General features: G+C 44.6%; 1 protein-coding gene across 1 annotated transcript in view; it reads right to left on the reverse strand.

Moving 5' to 3' along the window:
- Positions 1–21538, reverse strand: part of LOC116914610 (low-density lipoprotein receptor-related protein 1-like) — a 48902-nt gene extending 27364 nt beyond the window's left edge. The window contains exons 1-13 of the mRNA XM_032918973.1: positions 21404–21538; positions 18221–18334; positions 15704–15823; positions 14870–15109; positions 13912–14025; positions 11964–12083; positions 9673–9798; positions 8915–9118; positions 7664–7832; positions 7200–7368; positions 6103–6328; positions 4822–4947; positions 2438–2662 (exon numbers count right to left, since the gene is read on the reverse strand). Of these exons, the coding sequence (XP_032774864.1) occupies positions 2438–2662; positions 4822–4947; positions 6103–6328; positions 7200–7368; positions 7664–7832; positions 8915–9118; positions 9673–9798; positions 11964–12083; positions 13912–14025; positions 14870–15109; positions 15704–15823; positions 18221–18334; positions 21404–21482 (2032 nt within the window). The 5' untranslated portion in view covers positions 21483–21538. The remainder of the gene's footprint in view (positions 1–2437; positions 2663–4821; positions 4948–6102; positions 6329–7199; positions 7369–7663; positions 7833–8914; positions 9119–9672; positions 9799–11963; positions 12084–13911; positions 14026–14869; positions 15110–15703; positions 15824–18220; positions 18335–21403) is intronic.
- Between the last annotated feature and the right edge of the window lie 4030 nt (positions 21539–25568).

Below are 25568 nucleotides of genomic sequence, written 5' to 3' on the forward strand. Positions count from 1 at the left end.
GACTGTGTGCTCTTCATCTTCGTATCAGTAAGCTCTATTGTAAGCATGTCAGGTAATACACACACATATTTTTCCTATTATGTTAGTCAGTCTTTGTTTTTGCTTTTGTTTTTTTTAACCTTTGATATCTGAGATGGGATCAAACAATTTATTCTGGTCCCTGACTTCCGGTCTACAGACATTTGTCTCCAAGGCTTCGGAGCCCATATGTGGTTAGGCAGGACAACGTGGCAGTGTGCATATAGTGGAACAAAGTGATCACGCTGTCCAAGAGGTTGGTGAGGAGAAGACAAGCTGTACTTTCACAGGCATGGCCCCAGCAGCCTGCTTCCCCGAGCCAGGCTCTGCCTTCTCATAGCCCATCCATTTCTGAATTCCTCACTGGTTTAAATCTATTGCTGAAGTTAGCATCTTCATGATTAGATCTCAGTGATGCTACCTGGAAACCAAGTTTCATTCTGCATATGACTGGGTCAAGGGTGGGGTTCATGTCCTATCCAAACTGTAACGTGCCAAGAGCCAATTGTCAAGCACAATTTGAAGCACAGTCACTGGGCATGACAGTGAGAAATTGATGTTAACTACTGAAGGAGAAGACAAACACATGAATAGTTACTCATGGTGAGGGGGCGGAGCGTCAAAGGGAAGCCGGTACACACAGGGCTTAACAGGATACTTATTCTTCTTCCTTTAAGGTGGCAGCATTTTTTAAAACTACATCATAGCCTCTTGTGGGAGGATCTCCTGAAAAATAATACTTCTGAATTCTCCCCATTTCCATGAAGTTGTTCTTGCCTAAGCTCAATGCTCTCTCTCCTTTGCCAAGCCCTGCAATTTTCAGAGAATTCTCATTCTTATAATGAACTATGGTTTTAACCTTGGCCCTTGGCAGGTTCAAGCTGGAAAGTCTACTTACCAGGTTCAAAGAATGTTCTTTGAACAATGTCACATTGGTTCTTAAAGAGTTGTTGTTACAATGACGTCCTCTCATTTTTTAACTAAAAAAAAAAATTAACTGTATTTTTCAGTCTTAGTTTTTAACTTTAGCATAAGAATACGGTGCCCAAAAGAAAACAGTGACATCAGGACACTGACATAAGAAGGAGGCCACATAAAGCAGGTCTAGCTAGCAGGAATGATGCTGTTGCTTTTGTCATGGTTAAGCACTGTTACAATTTTTTTGGCTCTTGAATGTCTCCATAAAGTTTATGTGTTAGGACCTTGATGGCAAGCCTGCGGTGCTACTGGGGGAAGATGGAACTTTTAACAGATGAGGATCAGTAGGAGGGAGGTAATCCGGTAATTGGGAATATGAGTCCTCAAGCGATCTGTGGGTATCTAGTCCCTTCCTTCCTCCTTTCCTCCTCCTCCCTGCCTCCCCTCCCCCTTACCATGAAGTGAGCACTTTGAGTCCACAATTCCCTTCCCACCATTAGCATCCAGTACACAAGTCTAAAACTGGCGACTCAACCCAAATGGACTAAGAACCAAAACTTGACCTTTCCCTTTCACATTCATTCATATATATATATATATAATTTGCTCAGTTAGGACTTGCTTTTTACAAGAGTAATCACCCTAGGCATTTATTACAGTTATGGAAAGTTATCACCACTCCACAATAGAGCCAACTCAGAAGAAACCAGCAGCTCTTGATCTAATACCTGCAACACAGAATTAGTTTGTCCAGCCAGTGGGGAGGAGGCATCGCCTCCATTAAGTGGGAAGGTGTCTGCCGTTAGGCATCCCCCAGACAGCTGTTAGACGCTGTCGTGGTTAGTTTGTTCTGAATGTTTTCTGACTGGGGCATTAGAAGTTGCTGTTCAACTGCCATTGTACATACCTTGCAGCCCTCTGGGCACCCCGTACATCCCTGAGAAAGGGGTCAAAGGCACAGCCTTAGCGCTCGGCAGAGCGCACAGGTACAGGTGTTTGGAAATCTAGTTTCCCACTCTGCAGCTCAAGTCTCTGTCGTTTGTAGCGGAGATGTTTGCTGCGTTTAGACAAAGTACAGGGAACTTGAGGGCGAGGTGTGGCATTTAGGAATGTGGGAAGGGAAAGTATATATTGCCATATTAAGAAAATATCTTGCTTTTCCTCTCCAAAATCTGCATTGCAAATGACTTTTAAATTAGAGTTTGAAAAATCTGCAATGCAAAACCGAAGAATAAAAGGTCCTTTTTTATTTTTTTTCCCTATTCTTCCCTGACTTAAGGCCAGGAAAGCAAAATTTAAAAACTCTTATACCTCTATTGAGCCTCATGGCAGTGGTCATGCCTGAGAACAATGGGTCAGTAAAAGATAACACATTCAATTAGTCACATCTAGTCTTTGGTGTGAAGGTACATTCAGATTAGGGATAGATTCGCTCTTTTGGCCCTATACATTTTAGAACCAGAAGAGAAAAGAAGAAAAGAAGATGCCTACCACAGCTCACCTGTTTGCTGGGTCCAAATCTCTTGCTTTTCTCCTGAATATCCAGATGAGTAAACAAGATGTCCCTGGGCATTTGACCAATAGATGAAGTTCCTCTTCCAATCAATGTCTAGTAAATAGAGGTTCCCAGCATGCTCTTCAACTAGAGTTCTCTCTATAGCACGTCCCATAGAGCTGACTTTCAGCAAGTACAGACGTTTGCCAGAAGAAAATACAACTTTTAACTCTACAAAGAGAGAGGCAAGATTTGCTATTTGACAGTCTATGAGATGAGTCCCAGGTTCCCTTCTGAGAGTAGCCATATCTTAGGCTCAGGTACCCACACAAATGTCTGACATCCCTCGGCAGTACACATACATGAACACCAGAGCCTCTAAAGACACAGGTTATTGGGCAAATGCCAGTGTTGCTTTCCCAAGGCACTGGGTCTTTCTGATTTTTGATGGAAGCAGAAGGCTGAGCCAATGGGATGCTGTTCTCCTTGAGAACATCTGCATATGTAGCAGAGGACGGCCCTTTTGGGAACCAATGGGAGTAGAAGCCCTTGGTCCTACCAAAGCTCGATCCCCTAGTGTAAGAGAATGCTAGGGCAGGGAGGTGGGAAGAGGTGGGTGGGGGAACAACTCATAGAAGAAGGGGGTGAGATAGGGGGTTTATGGATGGGAAACCGGGAAAAGGGATAACATTTAAAATGTAAATTAAAAACATCCAATTAAAAGATAATGTCTTGCTACTAGAGTATTTGTTTATTTGGTTGGTTGGTTTTATTTTTTGTTCTTTTTTCAAGACAGAGTTTCTCTGCATAGCCCTGGCTGTCCTGGAACTTGCTCTGTAGACCTGGCTGGCCTTGAACTCAGGGATCTTTCTGCCTCTACCTTCCGAGTGCTGGGATTAAAGGTATGTGGTACCACCGACCAGCTACTAGAGAAGTTTTACTAATTTCTCTTATTTAAAGAAAACTTGAGTGTGTTAGTCTAATTGCATGCTATATATAAAGCTCAAAATTAAGTCTGAGCTGATTACTTGGGAAGAAGCACATACTCTATCATGACACCATTCAAAGCTGTCCCCATGACCTGTTTTTAAAAATAAGTTGGAGAATAAACGTATTTACATTATTTATTCTTCTTAAAACTGAAAGGCCATATAGGTTGGGTAGAAATATTCAAGTGATCGAGTAAACTTTAATATTTTAGAGATAAAACAGCAACACAGGGAATTGGTGTTTGTATTGGACGCAAGTTCCAGAGAAACTTTCCTTAAAAACACAGTCAGGATACGTGATAGGGATCATAGAAGACATCTCTTCTATTAGTGTATTATGTGTAAGGTTTTTCATGCAAACCTGTAGAATATCACTTAGCCTTCAAAACAGGCTTAGTAAAGTTACTTAGCAGGTAAAAGTGCCTGGCATGTAAGACTGAGACCGAGTTCTATCTCTGGAGGAAGAAAAGGTAGCTGGGCGAGAACCTCTGACGAACATCAGTGCACAGTGCACACACGTGCTCCTGCCCACAACTATAGCAATTGAAATTGAAAAATAAAAAAGAAGGAAGTCAGGAGATGTGGCACGCACTGGTGATCACAGAACCTAGGAAACCAAGACACAAAGATTGTGAGTTTGGGGCCAGCATGGGTCACATAGCAAATTCAAATCCAGCCCAGACTGTGTGTCAAGACCTGTTTCAAATAGTCAAAAGTGTGTGTGTGTGTGTGTGTGTGTGTGTGTGTGTGTGTGTTTGTGTGTGTGTGTGTTTGTTTCTATCATATTCTATGACATAGAGATATAACATTAAAGATATTATTCTAAGTGAAATACAACAGAGCCACAGAACCCACAATTTCACCAAATATGGTAGCTAGAATAGGCACAAACAGAAAGTAGAATGATGGTTGCCAGGAACTACAGGCAAAGGCAGTAGTACTGATGGCTAAGAGGTGAAGAGCATCATTTGGGAAGATGAAGAAGTTCTGGAGATAGCTCTTGGTGATGATTGCCCAAAAACATGAATGCTTCTCATGTCACCATACAATTAAAAATGGCTAAGTCGTAAGTTTTTGTTAGGTCACTTTAGCACTATTATAAAACTAAATCAAGGAGACTGGGAGTTGACTCCAACACTCATGAGGCAGAGGCAGGAAGAACTTTGTGATTTCAAGGCCAGTCTAGTCTATATAACGAGTCCCTTGCCTTCCAGAGCAACCCAGTAAGAGCCAAATCTCAAAAAAATCAAACGAAAATGGTATCAAGTTGTGTTGACAACAAACTGGTCATCAAAGGAGTTTGTTGGAACAGAAGTGATTGATTCTGAAGAATCTGCCTTATTTCCAGACTAACCTGAGGTAAGCCTTCTAGGACTGTACCCATTTCACCAGAGAACTTACCACTGCAGGTACCAGAAGGCAAAAGAAACAGTCCCTCTGGACAGACACACTTGTACCCCTTGGGATGGATGGGGGACAGGAGGCATAGGTGGCTGCAAGAACCTGGAACACATGCTGAGTGTCTGCCTGTTTAAACAGAAACAGTAGACATAGTTTTAGGTTCCCTGTCCAAAACTCAGAACTGAAGAAGAAACAAGATGGTCTACATTCAGAGGAATCCAAATATACTTGTCATCTTCTAGTGGGTGTGCTGACCTTTGAATTAGGCGGACTGGCTGTCAGACAAGTGTCTGTCTGTCTTATGCTAGGGCCAACAAACTTCAACCAATTGCATCTTCTCCCTTGGAGTTAAGACAATATGGGTATTTCATTGGTTTGCTAGGAGACGTCCTTTAAGAGGGGTCTGCATTCTCCACCATGGTTAGTTTTTAAGATACACTAGTGGTGACCCATGACTCTGATTCCTGCACTTGGGACACAGAGGTGGGAGGATCTCTGTAAGTTTGTAGACAGCCTGGTCTATAGAGCAAGTTCCATGACTACATAGAGAGACCCTATCTCAAAAACCAAAATAAATACATAAATAATACATACGTAAATACATACAAAAGAACACATTTAACAGAAGCATCTGAGTTGAATCTGATGTACAGTTGGTATTAATAAATACTCTTAATTCCTCCCTTCTGATTTCCATCTAGAAGTGGGTACCAAACTCTGTTCCATTTTCAGATCATAGCCCATACATCAGTGAACATGATCTGAACTTTCTGTGGACAGCTTGCTTTCTTTCTCTTAATTAATGTTTAAGGTTTTCTTATTTTATTACTTTTTGTGTCTAAGTATTTCCTCTGCATGTATGCATGTGCAGCATGTACCTTCCTGGTGCCCCAGAAAGCCAGAAGAGGGCATTGAACCGCCTGGGATTTGAGTTACAGACAGTTGTGAGCCACAAACCAGGTGATAAGGATTGAACTTGGTTTCTCTGGAAGAGCAGTTACTGCTCTTAGCTGCTAAGCCAACCCTCCAGCCTGGATACTCCAGACCCTAAAACTCCAGCTGACGTTTTAGCCAGGCACAGGGCACAAGGCACAGGACTCAGAATGAGCTCCTCTGTGATGCTTTTGACCTGCTCAGCTTACTCAGAAGTCCTATGGGAGACTGGAAAGAGCAGTGACTACAACACGCCCCTGCTTCAAAACAGCAAGTTTCGACCACAGGCTGAGGTCACATCTTGGATGGTTTCCATCTCAGCAGTTCAGAAGCAAGTGACTCACTTACTTTTGGGTTGCTGGGTCTTGTGGAGGACTAAGAAAGCGGATATGGATGCTTGGAGCAGCACCTCTCTCTCCTTTGGGCTTCTGGGTGAGGTACGAATCAGTTGAGTTTGATTTGCCCAGAAGAAAGCATTTTCAAATACAGCCAAGCCAACAGGGTCTTCGTCTTGGAAAAATACCCGAGGAAAGGTGTGTCTGCCACGGCCATCCACGTTCACTGTCTCTATGGACTGAAGGATTAGAGACTCATGGGATAGAAGTAGCCTCAGCAAGTGTGACTGATGTTACAGTCACCAGAGACTTCTGGATGCTGGTTAAATATCACTGTGACATCAAGTCCACAGGGAGGAATTCATCTAAGATTATAGAGGCCTCTGGTAAAGTCATCGTACTGAGTGGTCCTTATTCAGATTTTGGTTACCATAGCATCTGCTCTACATCCAGACATGGTACTAATGCTGTTCACTGTATTCTATGATGGCCTTAGAAGATAGGCATTCTACGTATTCTCAGAGAGAGCAGGGAGCTCTAATCTCAGAATAATTCTCTCACCAGAGCATCCTAATCAGCCGATATCACAGCTTAGGGAATGGGAGACTTGAGATTGTGACTCATCCAGCTATGAGCTTCTGCTTTTAGTCACTATGTCATAACGACCTTTTAGTTTGTCGTTTCCCATATTGGGATATTATAAATGGCATCTTTAGGCCCTCCATGACTCTATATACTGCATCATTAAGCCTTGGGAATCTGAGTGCAGAACTCTAAAGTATCATGGAAGTTCCCAGAAATCTTTAAAACATCTTGTGTCGTGGGTACAACATAAACCATGGCCTTTATTCTTGCAAAAATGTAGCATGGTTGGACGGTAGAGTCTGTTAAAGCAACAACAACAACAACAGCACAACAAGTCTCCCAAGCTGTTGGTACAGTCTGCTCTACTCAAAGATGCTGTGCAATTAAACCTGGCTTTTCTTGTTTTGCTCCACAAGTTACTTCACAGTTAATGCTAGACATAAGAGAAGAGTGTACACACCGGTTGACCCATTCCAAGTACCTGGCGAAAGAGAGTTCCCATCCCTCTGGGCTTATCTACAGTACCTCTTTATAGCCACTGATCCAGTAGAGTCTGCCAGTCACATGATCAAGTGTCAGTCCTAGGGGCTCCTCTGTGGTCACAACGGCTAGCATCTTCCTGTCAGAGCCATCCATTCCTGCAGCTTCAATAGTTTTTACCCCATTCTCACCTCGATCTACCCAATATAGATACCTGCAACCATCAGGAGTACACATTTTTTAAAAAAATGGCTTCACTTGTGCGCACACATTATTCTCAACAACTCCTGTGAGCATTGTCTCTGTACTGCTACCCAAAGCTGGAGAGCTCAGCTCCGGTATTTATCAAACATGGAAAGGTTTGGCTACATGGAATTCAATCTAGGATTTCCAAATATGGAATTTGTGGAGCAAAGGAAATCTAAAAGCTGATATGCTCTCTCTTAAGTATCTAAAATGCCAAGTTTTTTTTTTTTGCATACATCCCAAGAGAAACACTACTTACTTACCTCTTTGCAGGAAACACCACTATCTCCTCAGGCACAAGATCCTTCTCCAAGATTTTGACATAGCCTCTGCCGTCACTTAAGCCAGCACAGATAACTCTTGCAGAGCTGCTAGCCCAGTACAACTGTCCTGTGACCCAGTCCAGAGAAATACTGCTCACAGGAGGAAGTTCTGCTGACACAGGAGAAAGTTTGACTGTAGGTAGTCTTTAATGTCTATGTTTACGTTGGAGACAATACTTGACAAGACTTCAACAACTGATTCGGATCTATACCATGAGGCATAGAGGACCCAAGGAATAATGGCCAGAGTTAGTGCATAGAGTTTCCAACATGTATGGGTATGTGGGAATGAGGTGAATCACAACCCAGGGAGAAACACAACCAAAGAATATGAGGATGTGTGGCCTCAGCTCAGACACTGGTCACCACAGATGTCTCTGGGAGTTGTGGTGAGCTCTGTTTGTCACTACGCCTACTGTGCCATGTCCCTTTTTACTATGCTGTCTGATTAATCCCTGACCTCAAGTAGTGAGACAAATTTTGGCTAGAGCCCTCATCTTAGAGTGGTAGGTCAAAGGACTGAGGACACAAGTTCATATACCTAGTGATGGAGAGCGAGCTCTGTAGCTTAAAGCTACACCCTAAGATTTCTATTCTTCTTAAAAAGTACCTTCTTCTATGCAAACAATGTTCTGTGATGGTCTTACTGAACCAGCCTACCACATGCATGCCTCATATGGGAATTCTATATACTCCAATTCTTCAAAACAGAAAGTTATCAAAGCTTGCCCATATATAGAGAGACATACATAGATACAAATATAGATATGTAGATACAGATTAGACATAAATACAGACACTTCTTACAGTATGCTTAAGCAATCTTATAGATTGAATGTTGGGTATATCACAAAAGGCCAATAGGTTAAAAGCTTGGTCTCCACCCTGTGGCATTATTATTAGTGGGTAGTAAAAACCTTTAAGTGAGGGGTCTAGTGGAATGTTTTACGGTCTTTAAGGGTATTCCCTTGAAGGGAATTATAGGATGGCAATCTTGTCTTCTCTCCCTTTGTCACGGAGTAAGCAGCTTCACCCCCACCCCACTTCCACCATAATATGCTGCTAATTGACAACCCTTAAATTTTGAACCCCCAATACTTTCCCCTTGTTTAACATTGGTAATCTCAGGAATTTTATATCAGTGACATAAGAAGCCTTTTAAAAAATAAATTTTAATGCTCCCAAACAAACCTGGGTAGAGGGGAACAGAGTTTGGTTTCCCAAAGACAAACACATTCAAGACTTTATCCACCCAGAAGTACATGTTTCTGTTCAGGTCATAAGCAACAGAACTGGGCCTTGACTTTACAGGGGTCAGCTTCTCATGGATGCCTGTTCTTCGGTCCAGGATACCAAGCTCTTTATCTGTTGCTATAAGAATCTTAACATCATCATCTGTTGGAGGAGGAAAATAGTAACATATTACTCTGACGCTTTCTTTTGTGCCTTTCCCTTTAACTGAAGATGCTATTTCTTCTTCTATATCCAAGTCTGCTTATCCTGAGGAGATCTACTGAGCCATCTTAGCTCCCCCCACCCCGCCAGGTTCCAGCACATTAAAGCTCATCTTTGGGACATCACTGCCTTATTTTATTTCAGACTCAGCAGCTCTCTCTCATCTAGACAGAACTCTAATCTGTACTTGTCACATAGCAGCCACACGTAAGTGACCCTGAGGCAAAAAAGGTGCAGGCCAAGTTAAAACTCTATTGGTTGAGTCTCTCAAGCACCTATTTCTATAGCATACAGAGTAACTGTGTCATTTTAAAGACACTCAATGCAACTGGCACTGCGGTTAGGCAATGCCTGTCACAATAGCATCTTCTTTGGAAAGAAAAGCATCATTGTATCTAGTACTAGCCCTTAAAATAAATAGCCTATGTCACTTTTCTCTATAATTACTGTTAGGAATAGAGCAGAAGCTGGGCTTGCTTACCTATAAAACTCACCTGTAACTCGACAGTCTGTGCCATTGTAGAGCTGGTGACCTTGAATACAGTCACAGGAGTAAGAGCCTGGTGTGTTATGACATAGCTGGCCACAAGGACCATACGCCAGAGAGCACTCATCTACATCTGATGACAGAGAGTCGTAAGTCAGAGATGACTCAGGAATTGTAGCTCCAGCATTTTGGTAAAAGTTACTGAGTCACCGTGGTGTTCCCATTCTTGTGAATGGGAAGGAACTTTAGTATAGGGAGCCCTGCTGTTTGGGTGGCATAAATTACAATCTGTGTTAATCTAGCAATATTCTCGGGCTATACCATTTGCTAGTCACACCTAAGACTATTTCAGAATGACAAGTGTTTGGGCCTAGAAAACAATGATTCAAACTACAATCATGCTAAGTGTTGTTTATAATCACACACACACACACACACACACACACACACACACACACACACACACAAAGCAGAAACAACCCAAATGCAAATGCATCATTAATTGCTAGACAGGTGAAATGTGGTACAAACATATAATAGAATTCTATTCAGCCTTTAGTAACACATGAACCCTAGAGGCATGTGGCACACCAAAGGGCAATATGAGTTGGTATTTGTGCCACAGAACACATCACCTAAACTGATGGAAAAGGTCCTGTTCACATGAATAACACAGGCACAATTGCTTTACAAAGCCTGTGGTCACAAACGAAGCCTGGTGACACACACTCATTAACCCACTACTGGGGAGATGGACAACAAGAAAGTGAGGAGTTCTAGTTCATCCCCAGCTACATAGCAAGAGCACTGATACCCTGCACTACAGGAGACCATATCACAGACAAACAATGACAGAAACCAAATAGGACTCTCCATCAGATCAATGCCAAAGCTATGAGAGATTTATTCATTTGTAATATGAAGGAAAATGGTTCCTTGGGGGCATTTCTTAGAAAACATTATTCTTCCTGAGCCACACAGTCCTGGAGTATAGCAATACTCTTCTGTCCCAGGAAACTACTTGGTGCATGGCTACTTGACAAGCAATTGGCCAGCTAAGCCCTACCAAGGGTGAGACCAAAATCTGGGCTCCATTTCCACCCGGACCACTCTGAGGGCCATGATCAGCTTCGACTGAAGAGATAATAAATTTAATAATGTAAAGTATTGCTTTAATTTAAACAATAAGACGACTTAAATTTAATTACTGAAATGTATTAAAACCTAATTATATGTAATGAATTTCAAAGTAGGTTCATAACATCTCTTGATGAAGTCTTAACATAAAAACCATTGTACAGCATAATTTTAAAGTTCCTGCACAGCCTTCCCAGGTAAGAAGGCCGTCAGGTCCATCATGAAGATAGTACTAAGCACACAGATGATGTTCAACCTGTCCTTTGGATGAACACATTATTCTTGTATTACATTTTAACCAAACCGCCATCCTGAATTGTTATAGATAAGTGTTGTAAGTTACCAGCCATATGTTTTTCACTTTATTAATTATAATGATGATATGTATATTTTATTTTAGCCCTAATATTTCTATAATCCCATTTTATGAGACTTGAGGGCTAACTAGCCTGGAGGCCAGCTAGAAGGATCAAGCAAGGGCAAACACATGGGCTTTAAGTTCAGAATCTGTCCAGACTGGGTGCAGAGTCCTAGGCAGAGGCTGTGAAGTGACAAGGGCATTTGTTCAAGGACAGAACCCAAAAGCTCTGTAAGATGCTCAGTTTAGTACTTTGTCTTTGGTCAGTAATTGACTCGCAAGTCTCACAAGGTAGAATAATAACTAGAGTTAGCAAGGAAATGAGAATTGCGTTCTTGGTGGAAATGCACAAGCTCCAGCCATTCCACCTCTGGAATGAATACAATGGCGCACGCAGACCACAGCTCTGCTGGTGGTGTTTACAATCACAAAAACAACCCAGACACGCCCTCAATAGCTGAACAGGTAAGATGAGGTCAGCCCTTAGTAGGAGAGGAAGACTGACACTTGAACCCTAATGGGTTGAGCGCACACGAGGACAAACCATGTGTGACTCCACTCACGTGCTACATAGAATATACAAATTCACAAAGACAGAAAGCCAGGAGAGGTTACTGGAGGCTAAGGATGAGGGGCCTAAGGGGCTATTTTTACCTAGATAAGAGAATTCCTGTTTGGAATGATGAAAACAACTATAAATGTGAGGTAGTGCTAAATCTAAGCACCAATCGACAGTGAACTTAAAGTGGCTAAGGTGCTAAAGATTCATGCTGTGACCATTACACCACAGTAAGAGTTCTGACCTTCACACCTCCGTCCATCGGGTTGTAACCGCCATCCCGGGGTGCAGGAACATCGGACACCCCAGTGGGTATCACTGCATGGGCCCTCACAGCCCCCATTCAGCAGGGAGCAGTTTTTGCCTGTAGGGACAGGACAGCTGTCAAAGCCACTGAACTCAGTGGAGATTAATGCCTTACAAGCCATGTTGTATCGTGGACCTCCTGTACTGGACTAGGACGGATGGCCACTGAGAGACCCTTTGACCCTGGTCTCTTGCCTGAGAGTGTGAGACTAGGGAAAGACTGTGGCACTGGCAAGATATGGAGCTGGGAAGCTGGGCAGAGGCTTTTCTTCCCAAGTTAATATGTGAGCAATTTCAATGGACGGTGTATTTATTTTCCTTCTACAAAGAGGCCAAGACCCTCTTGTGTGTTTCCTTCGGGGTGTATGATAATGAGGACACTTCGTCCTGTATTTTGTATCTGTGAATACAGGGAGTTACCTTTCAGGCGCAAGCCCTACACTTGGCCTTGTCATTAATGCATTTAACAACCCTCACTTGCACCCCTGTAGTACAGTTTCCTCAAAGCCTTTCGGGGAGTCCTATGCAAGGAGGATAGGAAACAGATGACCAAATGACTTGGGGTCATTTGAGGTGATGATGCCCACTGTCCCTTCTCTAGCAGACCCAACAGTAACTCTTCTTGTGAAAACCAGAAGGTTAAAAAGCCGGAGTTAAACCAGGTGGTGGCACACGCCTTTATTCCCAGCACGTGGGTGGCAGAGCCAGGCAGATCTCTTGAGTTTGAGGCCAGCCTGGTCTACAGCCAGCGCTACACAGAGAAACCCTGTCTTTAAAAAAAAAAGTTACTTTTCAGCAACCCCTCCTGCTCACCAGAAAACATGCTTTCTGTGGTCTTTCTCAATTAAATCCACGGAGAATTCTATTTTTTCTTAAACAAATTGATTCATTCCTCCCCCAGACATTTGCCAAATGGTTTCTATTGCTTTAATTGATTTTGTAGTTTTCTTGTACTGCATCTGCAAAGTCACGTTGGGTCATAGAAAACCTCCAGGCTGAAAGCTGAACAAAAGCAGCTGCGTGCACCAGGCCAGCCAGGCTCTTGGTAGAGAGGACTCTGCACTGGTAAAGTCTCCACGCGTTGCTACAGATGGTTGAGCCTGGGCTAAGAGTCTGGCCCTCGTTGAGACCTGTGATGTGGATGCTACCAACGTGGACGATGCGTTCCTGGCTTTAATTCAGAATTCGGAAGCAGTGCAGTATAAAGGTGTTTAGTTAACTAATCTCCTTAAAGCTACAAACTCAGAATCACCCTTGAAGCTTTGCAAGTTAGGGGATTTTGCTTAAAGTCATGAGACCAAAGCCCAGAACTTTAATGTAGTGAACAAAAATGCAATGTACTTAAATATAAGAGACCAAGATAACTCTGTGTGTGTGTGTGTGTGTGTGTGTGTGTGTGTGTGTGTGTGTGTGTGTGTTTCATTTCAAGCATTCTCTCAAGGTGTTGGCCCGGATGATAACCGTTAGGTTTGAAATCCGAAATGTCACCTACAGATTCTCGTGTTTGAACATGTGCTCCCCAGATAATGGTGCTATATTAAGAAGCGTGGGACCTTTGGGACATGGGAAGTAGCTAGCAAAAGGAGGTCATTGGGGGTAATTCTCTTAGAGTTTCAGCCTCAGCCCCATTTCCAGCCTGAAATCCTCTGCACCCCACTCTGCAGAGAGGAGCAAAGCAGCAACCACACACCCCTTCTGCCTTGGACAGCACGCCTCAGCCATGGCCTGTGACTGCCTACCAAAATAATTCCCTGCTCCCTTAATTACTTCTGCCAGATACTTTGTCACAGCCAAGCGAAAAGTAATTAATGCTGTGACTAAAGCATTAGGCTATGTCACCTCGTTTCCCTGGCCTCCTGCTTTAAGCTGAGGAAGGAGTTTCTTACCACAGGTCTCGGGCTCATCAGCGCCATCCATACAGTCAGATCTCCCGTCACACATCAGAGACTCTGGGATGCATTTCCCACCGTCGCAGCTCACCGTACCTTCTGGGCAGGACGCTATAGGGAAAGTTGATCAATCGCTTTCATTACTACTTGTAGGGGAGGAGTGTAGAAAGAGACAACTCTCTCAGCAAGTTACGTGGCAGTATTTCCTTAGCCGGTAGCAATTCGAGTTAGGAAAGTAGAGATTATCATTCTGAACTTTTTTCTTCTTCAGGGATTCGGGGCTTTAGACTCAACCACAAAAATAGCAAGACATCTGGGCACTCAATTGAGACTGTGCTAAACTTGACTGATCCGGCTTTAAATAGTTGGAATTAAAATGGTACTAGAGTCAGAAGCTTGACCCGAAATGAGTATTCCTTTAAGAAATACCTAATTTACAAATGTTAGAAGCCGAGTGTGCTAGTGTAGGGCCTTAACTCCAGGAAATACTGAGCAGGATTCTGGTTCACCAACAAACGAGAGGCACCCCTATCCTGGGCAGCGGCAGTGGAGGGTGGGGGAGGGGGAGGAGAGGGGGAGGGGGGAGTGGCTTAAAGTGAGCACCATGCTTTGGGGTTGGTTTTGTCCTTTTGAGTGGGGAGCTTTTCCCCATCACTGTGTGTGAGAGCAGGGCTGTCTGCTTTGCTTCCTTCACAGATTGATGCCCAGGCTGTCTATGAATTGCTCTTCATCGCTGGGAACATTCTGGGCGGGGCTCATTCAGCATGTCAACAAGAGTTTTTATCAAGGCAGCTCTGGGATTCCATGGATAACGGTACATTGGCTATTGCTAGGAAGCATCCTCTTCTTAGAGAAGGGATGAGAGCCTCCACCATGGGGATTAAATGCAGATTATGTAAATCAGCCCGTGTACTATACCTTGCTCGTGGAACGTCAGTAGGGAAGCCAGACTTACCACAGCCCTGCTCATCCGAGGCATCACCACAGTGATCGATGCCATCACACCTCCAGCTGTCCATGACACATGCCCTGTTTCGGCACTGCCATTGCCCAGGCAAGCAACGGGCGTGGGGACAGTGTGCTTTTAGGGACCCGTCTTCACAGTTCTGATGGGCATCGCAATGTTCCCCAGCATCCAGACACAGGGCCTTTCCTGGACAGTAGATTTTGTAGTCTGGACATTCTGTCAAGCTCTCTGAAAGGCAGGGATTACATGGCTGGGGGAGGAGAACTGATGGGCTAGGATGGACATGACTATCTAAGTGAGTGCTATGGCTGTCTGGAGTCTGTCTACAGAAACACTAAGAGATGCTGGTTAGACATCATTAGTCATGTGGGTGTGGCTTTCTGTGCTGAAATTTCTCTCTAAAGAAGTTTTTAAAAGAGTCAATGAGATTAATAAATTTTGAAAACACAAAGAAGTAGGTCCAAGAGTCTCCTATAACACCGGAGACAATGCAGCATCTGGCTCAGCGCACACAGCCTAAGGCTGTTTCATGGCTTACTTCCAGTTAGCACTGATGATATTGATGCTGTGATCAAGCAGACAGATGACAGACTGTTGGAAACAAGTTTTACAGGCTGATGAGACAGCCCAGTCAGTAATGGCCCTTGCCACTAAGCCAATTGACATGAGTTCAATCACTGGGAATCATATTGTAGGAGAGAGCTGACTACCCCATGTTGTCCTCTAACCTCTCCACACATGTGATGGTGCATGGGCCACACACATGCACATGCACCCACCCATAAGTCAATAGATGTAATTTTATAAGTAAGAGGTACCTACCACAGTTAAGCTCATCAGAGCCATCGACACAGTCACTGGCACCGTCGCAAAGCCAGCTAGCAGGAATACACTTCCCATTGTCACACTGCCAGGCTTGCGCATGTCCAAGACATGTTTGCTCTGCAGGCCAGAGCGGGATTCAAGAACAGGCATGTAGGAAGATGAGTTTGTCAGAGCTCAACAGTTGGCTGGATATCAGGCCATGCATTTTAGATAGCAAAGCAATAATTACTTCTCAGTTTGACATTGATCACAACCTTGAACCTTCTGGTCCCTTCCATATGCCCAGGGATAACCTATGACATGACTTCCTTCTCCCATCACTGTGACAAAATATTTGACGGAAGAAGGCATTATTTGGGTTCGTGGTCTAATAAGAGATACAGTCTGTCGTGGCAGAGAAGGCATGGTGGCCGGGGCGATGTCATTGCACCCTCAGTAAAGAATCAGAGGGAGAGGAATGTTCACACTCGGATCATTTTCTCCTTCTTCCACTTTATTTATCCAGTCTGGGGCCTTAGCATTTGGGAAAGCGCCACCTACAACACCCGCATTCAAGGCGAGTCTTTGCTCCTCAGTTAAACTATGAAAATGCCATTGCAGACGATACTCAGAAATATGCCTGTTAGATGATTCTAGATCCTGTCTAGCTGAGAGTCAACATCTACCTTAACAGGGAGCAAGGACCCAATAGCCCTCAAAGCTTACTCTTCCTACCATCTTTTAGAACAGTTATCCTACAAAAGTACTTTGCACATGTTCTGTCTAAAACAGCAGCGGGTCATACCTGACTGATGAACACACGAAAGGTGGGTTTTGCATGACAGACTTGACATTTATTTACATTTAACCATTCAGAGAGACATTTTGACCCCTATTGGTGGCTGGAGGCAGGGCAGTCCGCCTCTTTGGATTCCTTAGCTATTTGAGACTAAATGCAGATATAAGACAACCTGAGAACCAGTAGACTTTGCTTCAAATTAAGGAGACTTGGAGAGCTTGCACAACATGTCTGAAGGCCATGCAACAAAGCAAGCGGGAAAGTGTGTTCCACCCTGTGAGCATTCACGAGCCTCTGTGTGTTCATTTGCTTCTTTGCTTTTTGCTCATTATTTGATTTAACCTGGGCCTTGCACATGTTAAGCAAACCCTCTACCCTGGAGCTGCACCTTCAGTCCCGAGTGTGTTTGGTATTTCATGTGAGGTGAGAGACAGCAAGTGATCGTCCAGGAAGAAGCACGTGGAATAGAGAAAGAAAGGGCATAATCACCACTACATTGGGACTTTCCTCCGTTCACGAGGACTTTATTCTCTGTCTTATACTCATGACACAAGGGTAGGACTCTTCACCTAAGAAGCTTTCTGCCTGTGTTAGCATCCAGGTGACCCACATGTGGCTACAAATATTCTAAGCACTGAGAACTGGGGCTTCATAGCAACAAAATATTTCCTAAATAGTTAACTTGGCTTCTAACAGTTTTATACTTTTTTTGGTCAACTTGCACACAAAAGAGCTTTTCAATTATTGTAGTCTGTAAGGCTTCCCTAAGAGCCTCTGGATTGGTCTAGTTAAACTAATGCAGTTACCAATGTTTAAGCGACAATCGAAGGTGCAAACTTTGCTTTTACAGTGGTGCCACTAATACTTGAAGATTCGTGGGTTAATCTTTAATAGTCTGTGGTCACTCTCCATGTTTGAATATCTCCTCAAGGGGGCAAAAAATGGAAACTGTCAACCAAATACACAGTATTGCAACTCAAGGATTTTCATTTTAGTTTTGCATATATGTACACACACACACACACACACACACACACACACACACACACACACACACACTAAGGCAGCAGTTCTTAACCTGTGGGTTGCAACCCCTTTGGGGATCCCGGTTCTCGTTCACAGTGGTTGTCTAAGACCATTAGAAAACATATGCAATTTACATTATGGTTCATAACAGCGGAAAAAGTGAAGTTACAAAATAGCAATGAAGATAATTTTATGGTTCTGGGTCACCACAACATGAAGAACTGTATTAAAGGATAACAGAATTAGGAAGGTTAAGAACCACTGCATTAAGGTAGCATGAGGATGGGACCCTACTCTAAGTAATTCTAAGTTTTTTGCTATATTGGAGATCAGCCTAGGGTCTTGTACATGCTATATGCTAACCCCTCCCCTTTTTTCATTTCTGAGACAAAGTCCTGGTTTTTAACACAGGCTAGAGCCTAGGCTGTCCTTGGATTTGGGATCCTCCTGTCTCAGCCTCCCAAGTAGTTTGTGTTTCAAATATACTCCATACACACAACCTGATGACAATTTTATGTAATATTTTCAGAGAGCCTGTCTTTTGGCTGAGACCCATCACATAAAGTCAGGTATGGAATGTCCCACTGTGGTATCATGTTTGTACTAAAACATTTTGGATTTCAGAGCATCTCAGACTTTCAGATCAAGAATGTTCAACCTGCATGTGGAAACCAGGGCCGACGCCTAAGAGCATCTCGCTAAGCGCTTACCACACTGCTCATCGGTCCCATCTGGGCACTCTTGCTCCCCGTTGCAGAGCCAGGCTATAGGGATGCACTTCTCACCACAAGCCACTTGCCTTGTCCTGTTACACTCTAGTTCACCTGCAGTCGACAACCAAGAAGCAGTGTCAGGAAGATTTCCGGCTTCCCCATCACACTACAATTCTTTGCCATGATAAGAGGCCATGGAGTGCCATGTCATTCCTTTAGGAAGACTCAGTTCCCCCCAACTCCCTTGGTCTCACCAGGAAATTCCTTGGACTATGTGCCCGTTCTCCTGTTAATTGAGGGAGACTCAGTTGTGCACCAATGGGCATGCGTGTGGTACTTCCGGCTCTAACTTGGCCACACGGCCATGGAAGGTGAACACTTACAGGTCTAGGCTGTGAGTACTCTCATTTAATCTTAGACATGCATTCAGACCCGTGTTTAATGAGAGTCGAGTTTAAAACATCCTTTTAATGTTTCTTTCACAGCTATGCTATAAATATTTGGAAGCTTCCAGCCACTTGCAAAACACTGAATCTGTTTGGTTCCATTCCAGTCGTGAACATCTATTTATTAAGCTCTGGGTTCGGTGGTTAATCAAACACTTGAAGGGGATTGTCCGCAGAGGGAAGCTGCAGGAAGACCCGACTATTACTTCACAACACTGAGCTAACTCTTAGAGAGGAAAGGCCAGCTGCTGGTTCCTGGAAAACATAAGCTATATGGTCTGTACGCACTGGGTAGAAGACCCAACAAGGTCTACTCCCGGCAGCAGCTATGGGTGTCTAAGCGATGGGAGTGGACGTGAAAACTGATGACCAGACTGCTCTTCTCAGGGGACTGTAGCCCAATCCTACTTGCATTCTTCTAAGACGGTGTTATCAGTTTAGCTGACTTTAAAACAAATCCGGCTCACAAAAAGCGCTAAAAATACCGCCCCTCCCGCAGAGTACTGTTCATTCCTGGATTAGCCGCCACCTTTAGCATCTCCTCGAACTCCATTTAGGCTGTAATGTGCAACGTGAATAAAGCTGCGGAGACCATTCCGTGTCTGGAAACTGCTACTATGGGAACGGGCTCAGTCAGCAGATCACCTGGGTTGGAGCGTTTTCATTGGACTACTTACTGGCTGACTAGGGGGTCTCAAGCTGTCCACCTACCCAGACATGAGCTCAACCTGGACCATTGGAGGATTCCTGGTGGTTAGATAGAAGCTAGCACAGATTCCTGTCTGCCAAAGGGGGTCACTTTCCTTACCTGTGGCAGAAGGGACTTACACAGCTCCATTGACATGTGCCTGTGGCTGCATATTAAAGCTTATAGTGGCCTCTAGGCTCCCTTAGTCCCCATCCACAGATATCTGTTATACATTCCAAAGCCCCTACACCAGTTTTCCAGCCCTTTTCTCCTCGCAGCTGCTCACCCCTTTCATAACTGACCATTCTCCACGACTTCATCATCTACCCACATATCCTCTTACCCTTTTCCACTGTGCCCTATTCCCTATCTCTTCATATCTTGCTAACACTATTTTCTCCCACTCTGCTGATTTCCTAGCCCTAGCAAAGCCCAGTCTACTGGCTATGTTCAGGGTACTATTTTTTTCTCTCTCCTCTGACCCTTTCAGGTGACTCTCTCTCTCCTCTCTCTCCCCCTCTCTCTCCCTCCCCCTTATCCTCTCCCCCTCTCTTATCTACAACAGAAATCTTAACCAACTCGTGGAGGATCGCGTCAGCAGTTCCTTCAATGCTCCCTCTTGCCTCTGATAATGTGAGCTGGTTTCCTTGTATACACAACCAGTCTAGGCAGTAAGTGATCCTGAAAGGAGATTGAAGCCTGAAGTGGGCACGCAGCTGCTTGACACAGAAGCTGCTAAATCGATGCTCATCAACCAGCAACTCCTTTGCTACCCCTGCAGCAGATCCTTCTAGAAGGGTCTCTCTGGGTTGCAGTCAACTCTCTAAACCTCAGATCATTAGGTGAGTCACAACTGAAAGCTATTTTGTCTCAGAGATTCCCTGCGAACCAGAAACGCATGTGCAGTGTAGACACTACCCGAGGACCGGTTTCCAATCATTTTTAAATATAGGCAGGTGCTTACTATAAAGGCACATGTATGTCATTGACTATCATTTATTGATATTAAATTCACAGTGACTGTCTTATAGTCATGGTGTCAGGTACCCTGATAAATGTCCTAAAACACATGTAAAGACACCTTTATACTGAAAGGTGTGAAATAGCTACTTAGTTAAAAACAAAAAATCCAAAACAAACAAGTAACTTTAAATCCTTTTCCAGACGTAGTGTGGGAAGACCAGCCATGGGCTAGATACTGGTTAGGTTGGGTACTAACCCTGAGGGTCAGAGCCTTGGAATGTCTCTTCCAAAGTGACTGAAACCGGCTTAACCATGAACAAAGATGCAAAGATTAAAATGATGTCACACTTGCCTTCCTTTCCTGGTTGGGGTAGGACCACCTGCGTGATAGGATTGCTAACCCCCAGGCAAGTGTTTCTCAAATGCTGGGTGCCTACAACCTCTGTCGACGTCAGCAGCCAGCAACTTGACCCACTGACAACTGTACATGTCTCCGCTACCCTGGGTTACGTCGTACGTACTTCCTCTCCCAGATCATGACACCTTTGGATCTGTCTATGAAAGTGGCATCAACAGGTGTGGCAGGAAGTGCTCCCACTGCTCGCTCTTTCCCAGAGACAGTTTTTAGAGAATGGCACCTCTTAGCTATACTAGGTGTCTAGAACTACAGCTCTCGACCGTGACTGGTGGAAAACCAGAGCTAGAAGTTGAGTCCCACCAGGACTGGATTTCCCAGGAAGGAAGCATCCATGGAGAGAGCTCCCTTGGCACTTGCTGGGTGACTCCATGAGAGAAAACCTTTGTCCTTGATCTTACCTCTCCTATCCACAGGTTTGCGAAGAGCCTGGTAGTCCTGGATCATCCAGGGCTGTCCCTGCGGGATGCTCAGCCCCACCCTTCTACATCCTACTTGCCACGGCTCAGCTGAGGATGGCACACTCAGGAAGGCAAACGAAGTTCGCCTTCTGTCCCTGCAGCGCGCTGCTAGTTAACAAGACTGCTACCCCGCACCCCGCATCCTGCTCCCTGCAAACCGGAGCTGCGACCCTTCTGAGGGTGCCCCTGATCACAGGCCCCACTCACCTGCCCCTGAGCGTCCGACGCTGCCACCCCAAAATACCAGCACCAAGGAGAAAAGGAGCAAGAGCATCCGGCACCGCATGCCTGGGAGGAACAGACGGTGGGATCTTGCTCCCGCTGGGCGCCTGAGTGAGGACAACCCAGAAGGGAGGAGCGAGAGGCAAGGGGCGCGGGACGCGGAACGCGGGCGGGCGCCAGTTCCCACGCCTCTTTGCAGACTGCTGAATTGGAGCCTGGAGTTCGCTGGTGCAAATCTTGGGCGCCCGCTATCCCGGGCAAGATCCGCCTCTGTCCAGGAAGATCTCCTCGCATTGTGTCTGGGGACGTTGTGCCACTGATCCCTAATGGGGCTAGAAGCAGAACGCTGCCTACCCGGGAGCTGGCCCTTAGGGACACAGGAAAGGTTAGTCAGTCACACATAAGCTGCACAGGAGTCACCTAGAATATGCAGACATTCTGCCTTTACAGACCTGGGACTTTTCTGTCATTCAGGTGGTGCAGTGTCCCTACTGCTCTGACCTTATTTTGCAAAGCAGAGAATTCACGCTGTGTCTCACTGTCTCTCTGTCCCTCCCTCCCTCCCTCCCTCCCTCCCTCCCTCTCTCCCTCCTTCCTTCCCTCCCTCCCTCACCTCGGTAGTCCTCACCACCCCAATCCCCACATGTTTGTGGTGAATCCTGCCCTGCCTCTATTCCTTCCTCTCCCAGACCTCTTCCCTGACTACATAGGCAAAATTAGTCCTTTCAACATCCCAGGTTCAGTGATGGTGATGAAGGTTCTGGAGACACCATTTTTTCACAGCTGAAGTCTAGAAGGACACTCCTGGTTCAATCCTGTGGCTAACTGTGCAAGTCGAATTTGAGCAGATTCAAGCATAAACCCAAGACAGTTGGAAGGACTTAGCTGGTGGTCATCTAACACCCCCCGCCCCCTCACACACCCCACATTGCTGTTCAGAAAGGAGATGAAGCAGTAGGTCAAGGTAAGACTGACAGATTTTCACAGCTTCCTCCCACCTTGCACCTCCCACCTCCTGCCTTAGTGTGGTCAACATTCTTCCTCCCAAGCTGGCGAGCAGAGGTGAACACCAGCTTCTTAGAAGGAACATAATGGAGTTAAAATGTATTATGCTAAACAGGCAAGGAGCATTTGTAATCTCTGGAAATGAGAGACAGCAATAAAGCACTAGAAAAAAATAGAAACAGAAAAACAAGTCGCGAAGTGCCTCCTGAGACTGCGTTTGCAGCGCCCGCCCATCAACAGTCCGTAGTCCACAGTCTGACAGCTTCGCGTTAACGTGTACCTCCTCTTCATGTTCACGGTGGGCCCATCACACAGAACTGAAGACACCACAATGCCATATGCTCTCAAGTTTTCCTTGAATGTGTTGTATGCTCTGATTGCATAAGCCAACTTTTTTTTTTAAATGCCTGGTTTCAACAAAAATTTTCTTAAGATATTATATTGGTTTCTTCTGAGATATCTAGGTTCTGAAATCTGACTGTTTTTGATGCTTTAATAAGTCCAGTGGCAAAAAAGCCAGCAGAGTTATGAGAATATAGACTTGTTTTCACACAAGGCTGACAGGATAAGTATCAGAAACCCATACACCTAGGATCTTTCCATAATTACATGGGATTATATGTGGTCTTGGCCAGTTTGGCCTGTGACAAAAAGCTACCATAGATACAGGGTCCTAACCAACAGACATTCATTTTCTTATACATCTAAAGGTTGGAAGTCCCAGATGAAGGTGTTGGCAAATTCAGTTTGCTGAGGGGACACTTCCTACTTTGCTGATGACGGGATTCTTGTTGAATCCTCACGTGGAGAGAAACAAAGGTAGTTCTTTCTTATGCTCCTCATAAGGGCACTAATCCCACGATGGGAGCTCCACCCTCATTACCTAGTTACCTCACCAAGTCCCCTGCTCAAGAGTTTTGCCATGTGAACTGCGGGTGACACAAACATTCAGCCCATGATGTAACCATCTGAATGGCAGTTTTATTATTTTTATTATAGATAGCGCTGACTCCTAAGAGCTCTTAGCAGCTGAGAAACCACGGACATGGTGTATACATAAATAACTTAAGTAACATTTACATTTGTTTTTAAGTCATCTTATTCTTGGACCTCATTCTCTTCAGCCATATGTGTTGTCCTCTTTTTTCTCCCTGCTCCCCACGCATGACACTTCATCTCTTATTGTGAGTCTGTGGTAGCCAGAATGTTTCCCACCCCGTAAAAATAGCCTCTACCTTAGATCCCAGAGCCTATGATGGCTTACACGGCTAAAGCACTTTCCACATGTGCTTATGTTACGGAGCCTAAAATGAGAGATTACCCTGAACTGGTTCTGTGTCATCACACGAATGTTCTTTACTGCTAACATTCACAGGAGTCTGTCACAGCGCTGACAAACTACAGCGGGTCCCCAGAGAGCTCATTCTTGTCTTTAATGTTACTCTTCCTCCGCTGCAGTCATCACTGGCTGTTCCGTATGTCTGTATGTGTTCTATGTGTTCTCCAACCAAAAGATATTACCCAAGGGACGGTCATGGACTCAAGAGATCAGGATGTGTAGGTGCTTAGGGACCATGGAAAGGAAGTGTTGCAGAATGTCTTTCCTGGCTCCAAAACCTCACTGCCCTTTCAAAACATGCGCCTCTCCAAGCTCGCCTCCTCCAAGCTCGCCTCCTCCAGGGAGACCTTCTCAGCAGGTAATGAATGCCTGCACAGCACCCCTGCACCTAATCCATTTGTCTTCAGAATCTTTTCATCTAATATGACCTCTTACCTTAATCTAAAATGTGGTTACATTTATTTTATTTATTCTTGCACAGAGGAATGGGCCATGTGAAGGTCAAGAGACAACTTGGAGGGGATGGTTCTCTCCTTCCACCACATAGGTACTGGAACTAAACTCATATATTCACTCTCGGCATCAGGTACCTTTGCCTGCTGAGCCAGCTCACTGGTCCTTAACTGACCTTTTGACTTCAGAATCCATGTTGAACTGTGTATTTCTTAGTTTTTGATTTTGGTTTTTTGTTGTCTGATTGTTTTGTTTTTTATGTTCTCTTTTCGTGATGTTTAATTCCCAGTTCCTGGTGCCAATCTCAAGAATGGCAACCAGCCTTATATTGATTTGCATTCTGTTTCACCATGACCCCCCGACAGAAACAACTTAATGGAAGGAAGATTGATTTTGGCTCAGGGCTTAGAGGCTTCCAGGCCACCAGGTGATGATAGCAAGGTAGAACATGTGAAACACAGGCTAGACTGGCTCCTGACCAGAAAGCAGAGAGAAAGCAGCCAGCGCTGGGCCTGGACATCACCTTGAAAAGCCCATCCTGAGTGATCCACACCTCTAACTGGGCCACAGCCCTCAGAGGTTTCACAGACTCGCAAAGCACTATCACTAACTGGAAACACATGTTCAAAACATGTGCATTTGGGGAACGCTTCCTTTAAAACTAACATCACAGACTATCGTTGATCAGAGTATTGATTAATATTCTGAGCACCGTTCTAGACCCTGGGGACCCACTGATGAGCACACAGACAACAATTTACCTGTTGAGATTTGATTGTAGTAAATATGGCTGGCGAGAGTTGGTGGAGGAAAAGATAAACAATAAACAAAATCAATTAGTGTTATGTCATAGTTTATTATGAGGTAATCGCTCTTATGGAGAAAATAAAGTAAGGAAGAGAACTAGAGAAGGCTAGCGAAGGAGAGGGAAGTGTTCCAATCCTCAAGAATGTTACTGTGAGACATTTACAGAGAAGGTGTCATGTGGCCGAAGACTAAGGAAGACAATGGGAAACTTCTCCTTGGGAGAACACAGGGCTGAGAAACACCCATCACACCCCAAGAAAACTGGATGGAATAATAGGAAGCAGCACACAGTTCCCAGTGCTGACCACCAAGAGGCAACAATTGGCCTACCATTCCCCCTGGAGGGAGCTTTGGATTGGATCCCAGAAAAAGAGCACACAGATCTGGGGACCTCGTTATGTTAGGACCATAGAGGGTGAGAGTTCAGGAATACTGAGAAGGCTAGAATTTCAGGACAGAGTTCAAAGGCAAGGATGTAAATTTAATTCTTTTTCAAATCCTAGTTTTAATGATTCTTTTTCAACAGTTTAACCTCCCTTGTAGCCC

This window comes from Rattus rattus, chromosome 13, assembly GCF_011064425.1.
Source record: "Rattus rattus isolate New Zealand chromosome 13, Rrattus_CSIRO_v1, whole genome shotgun sequence".
NCBI lineage: Eukaryota > Metazoa > Chordata > Mammalia > Rodentia > Muridae > Rattus > Rattus rattus.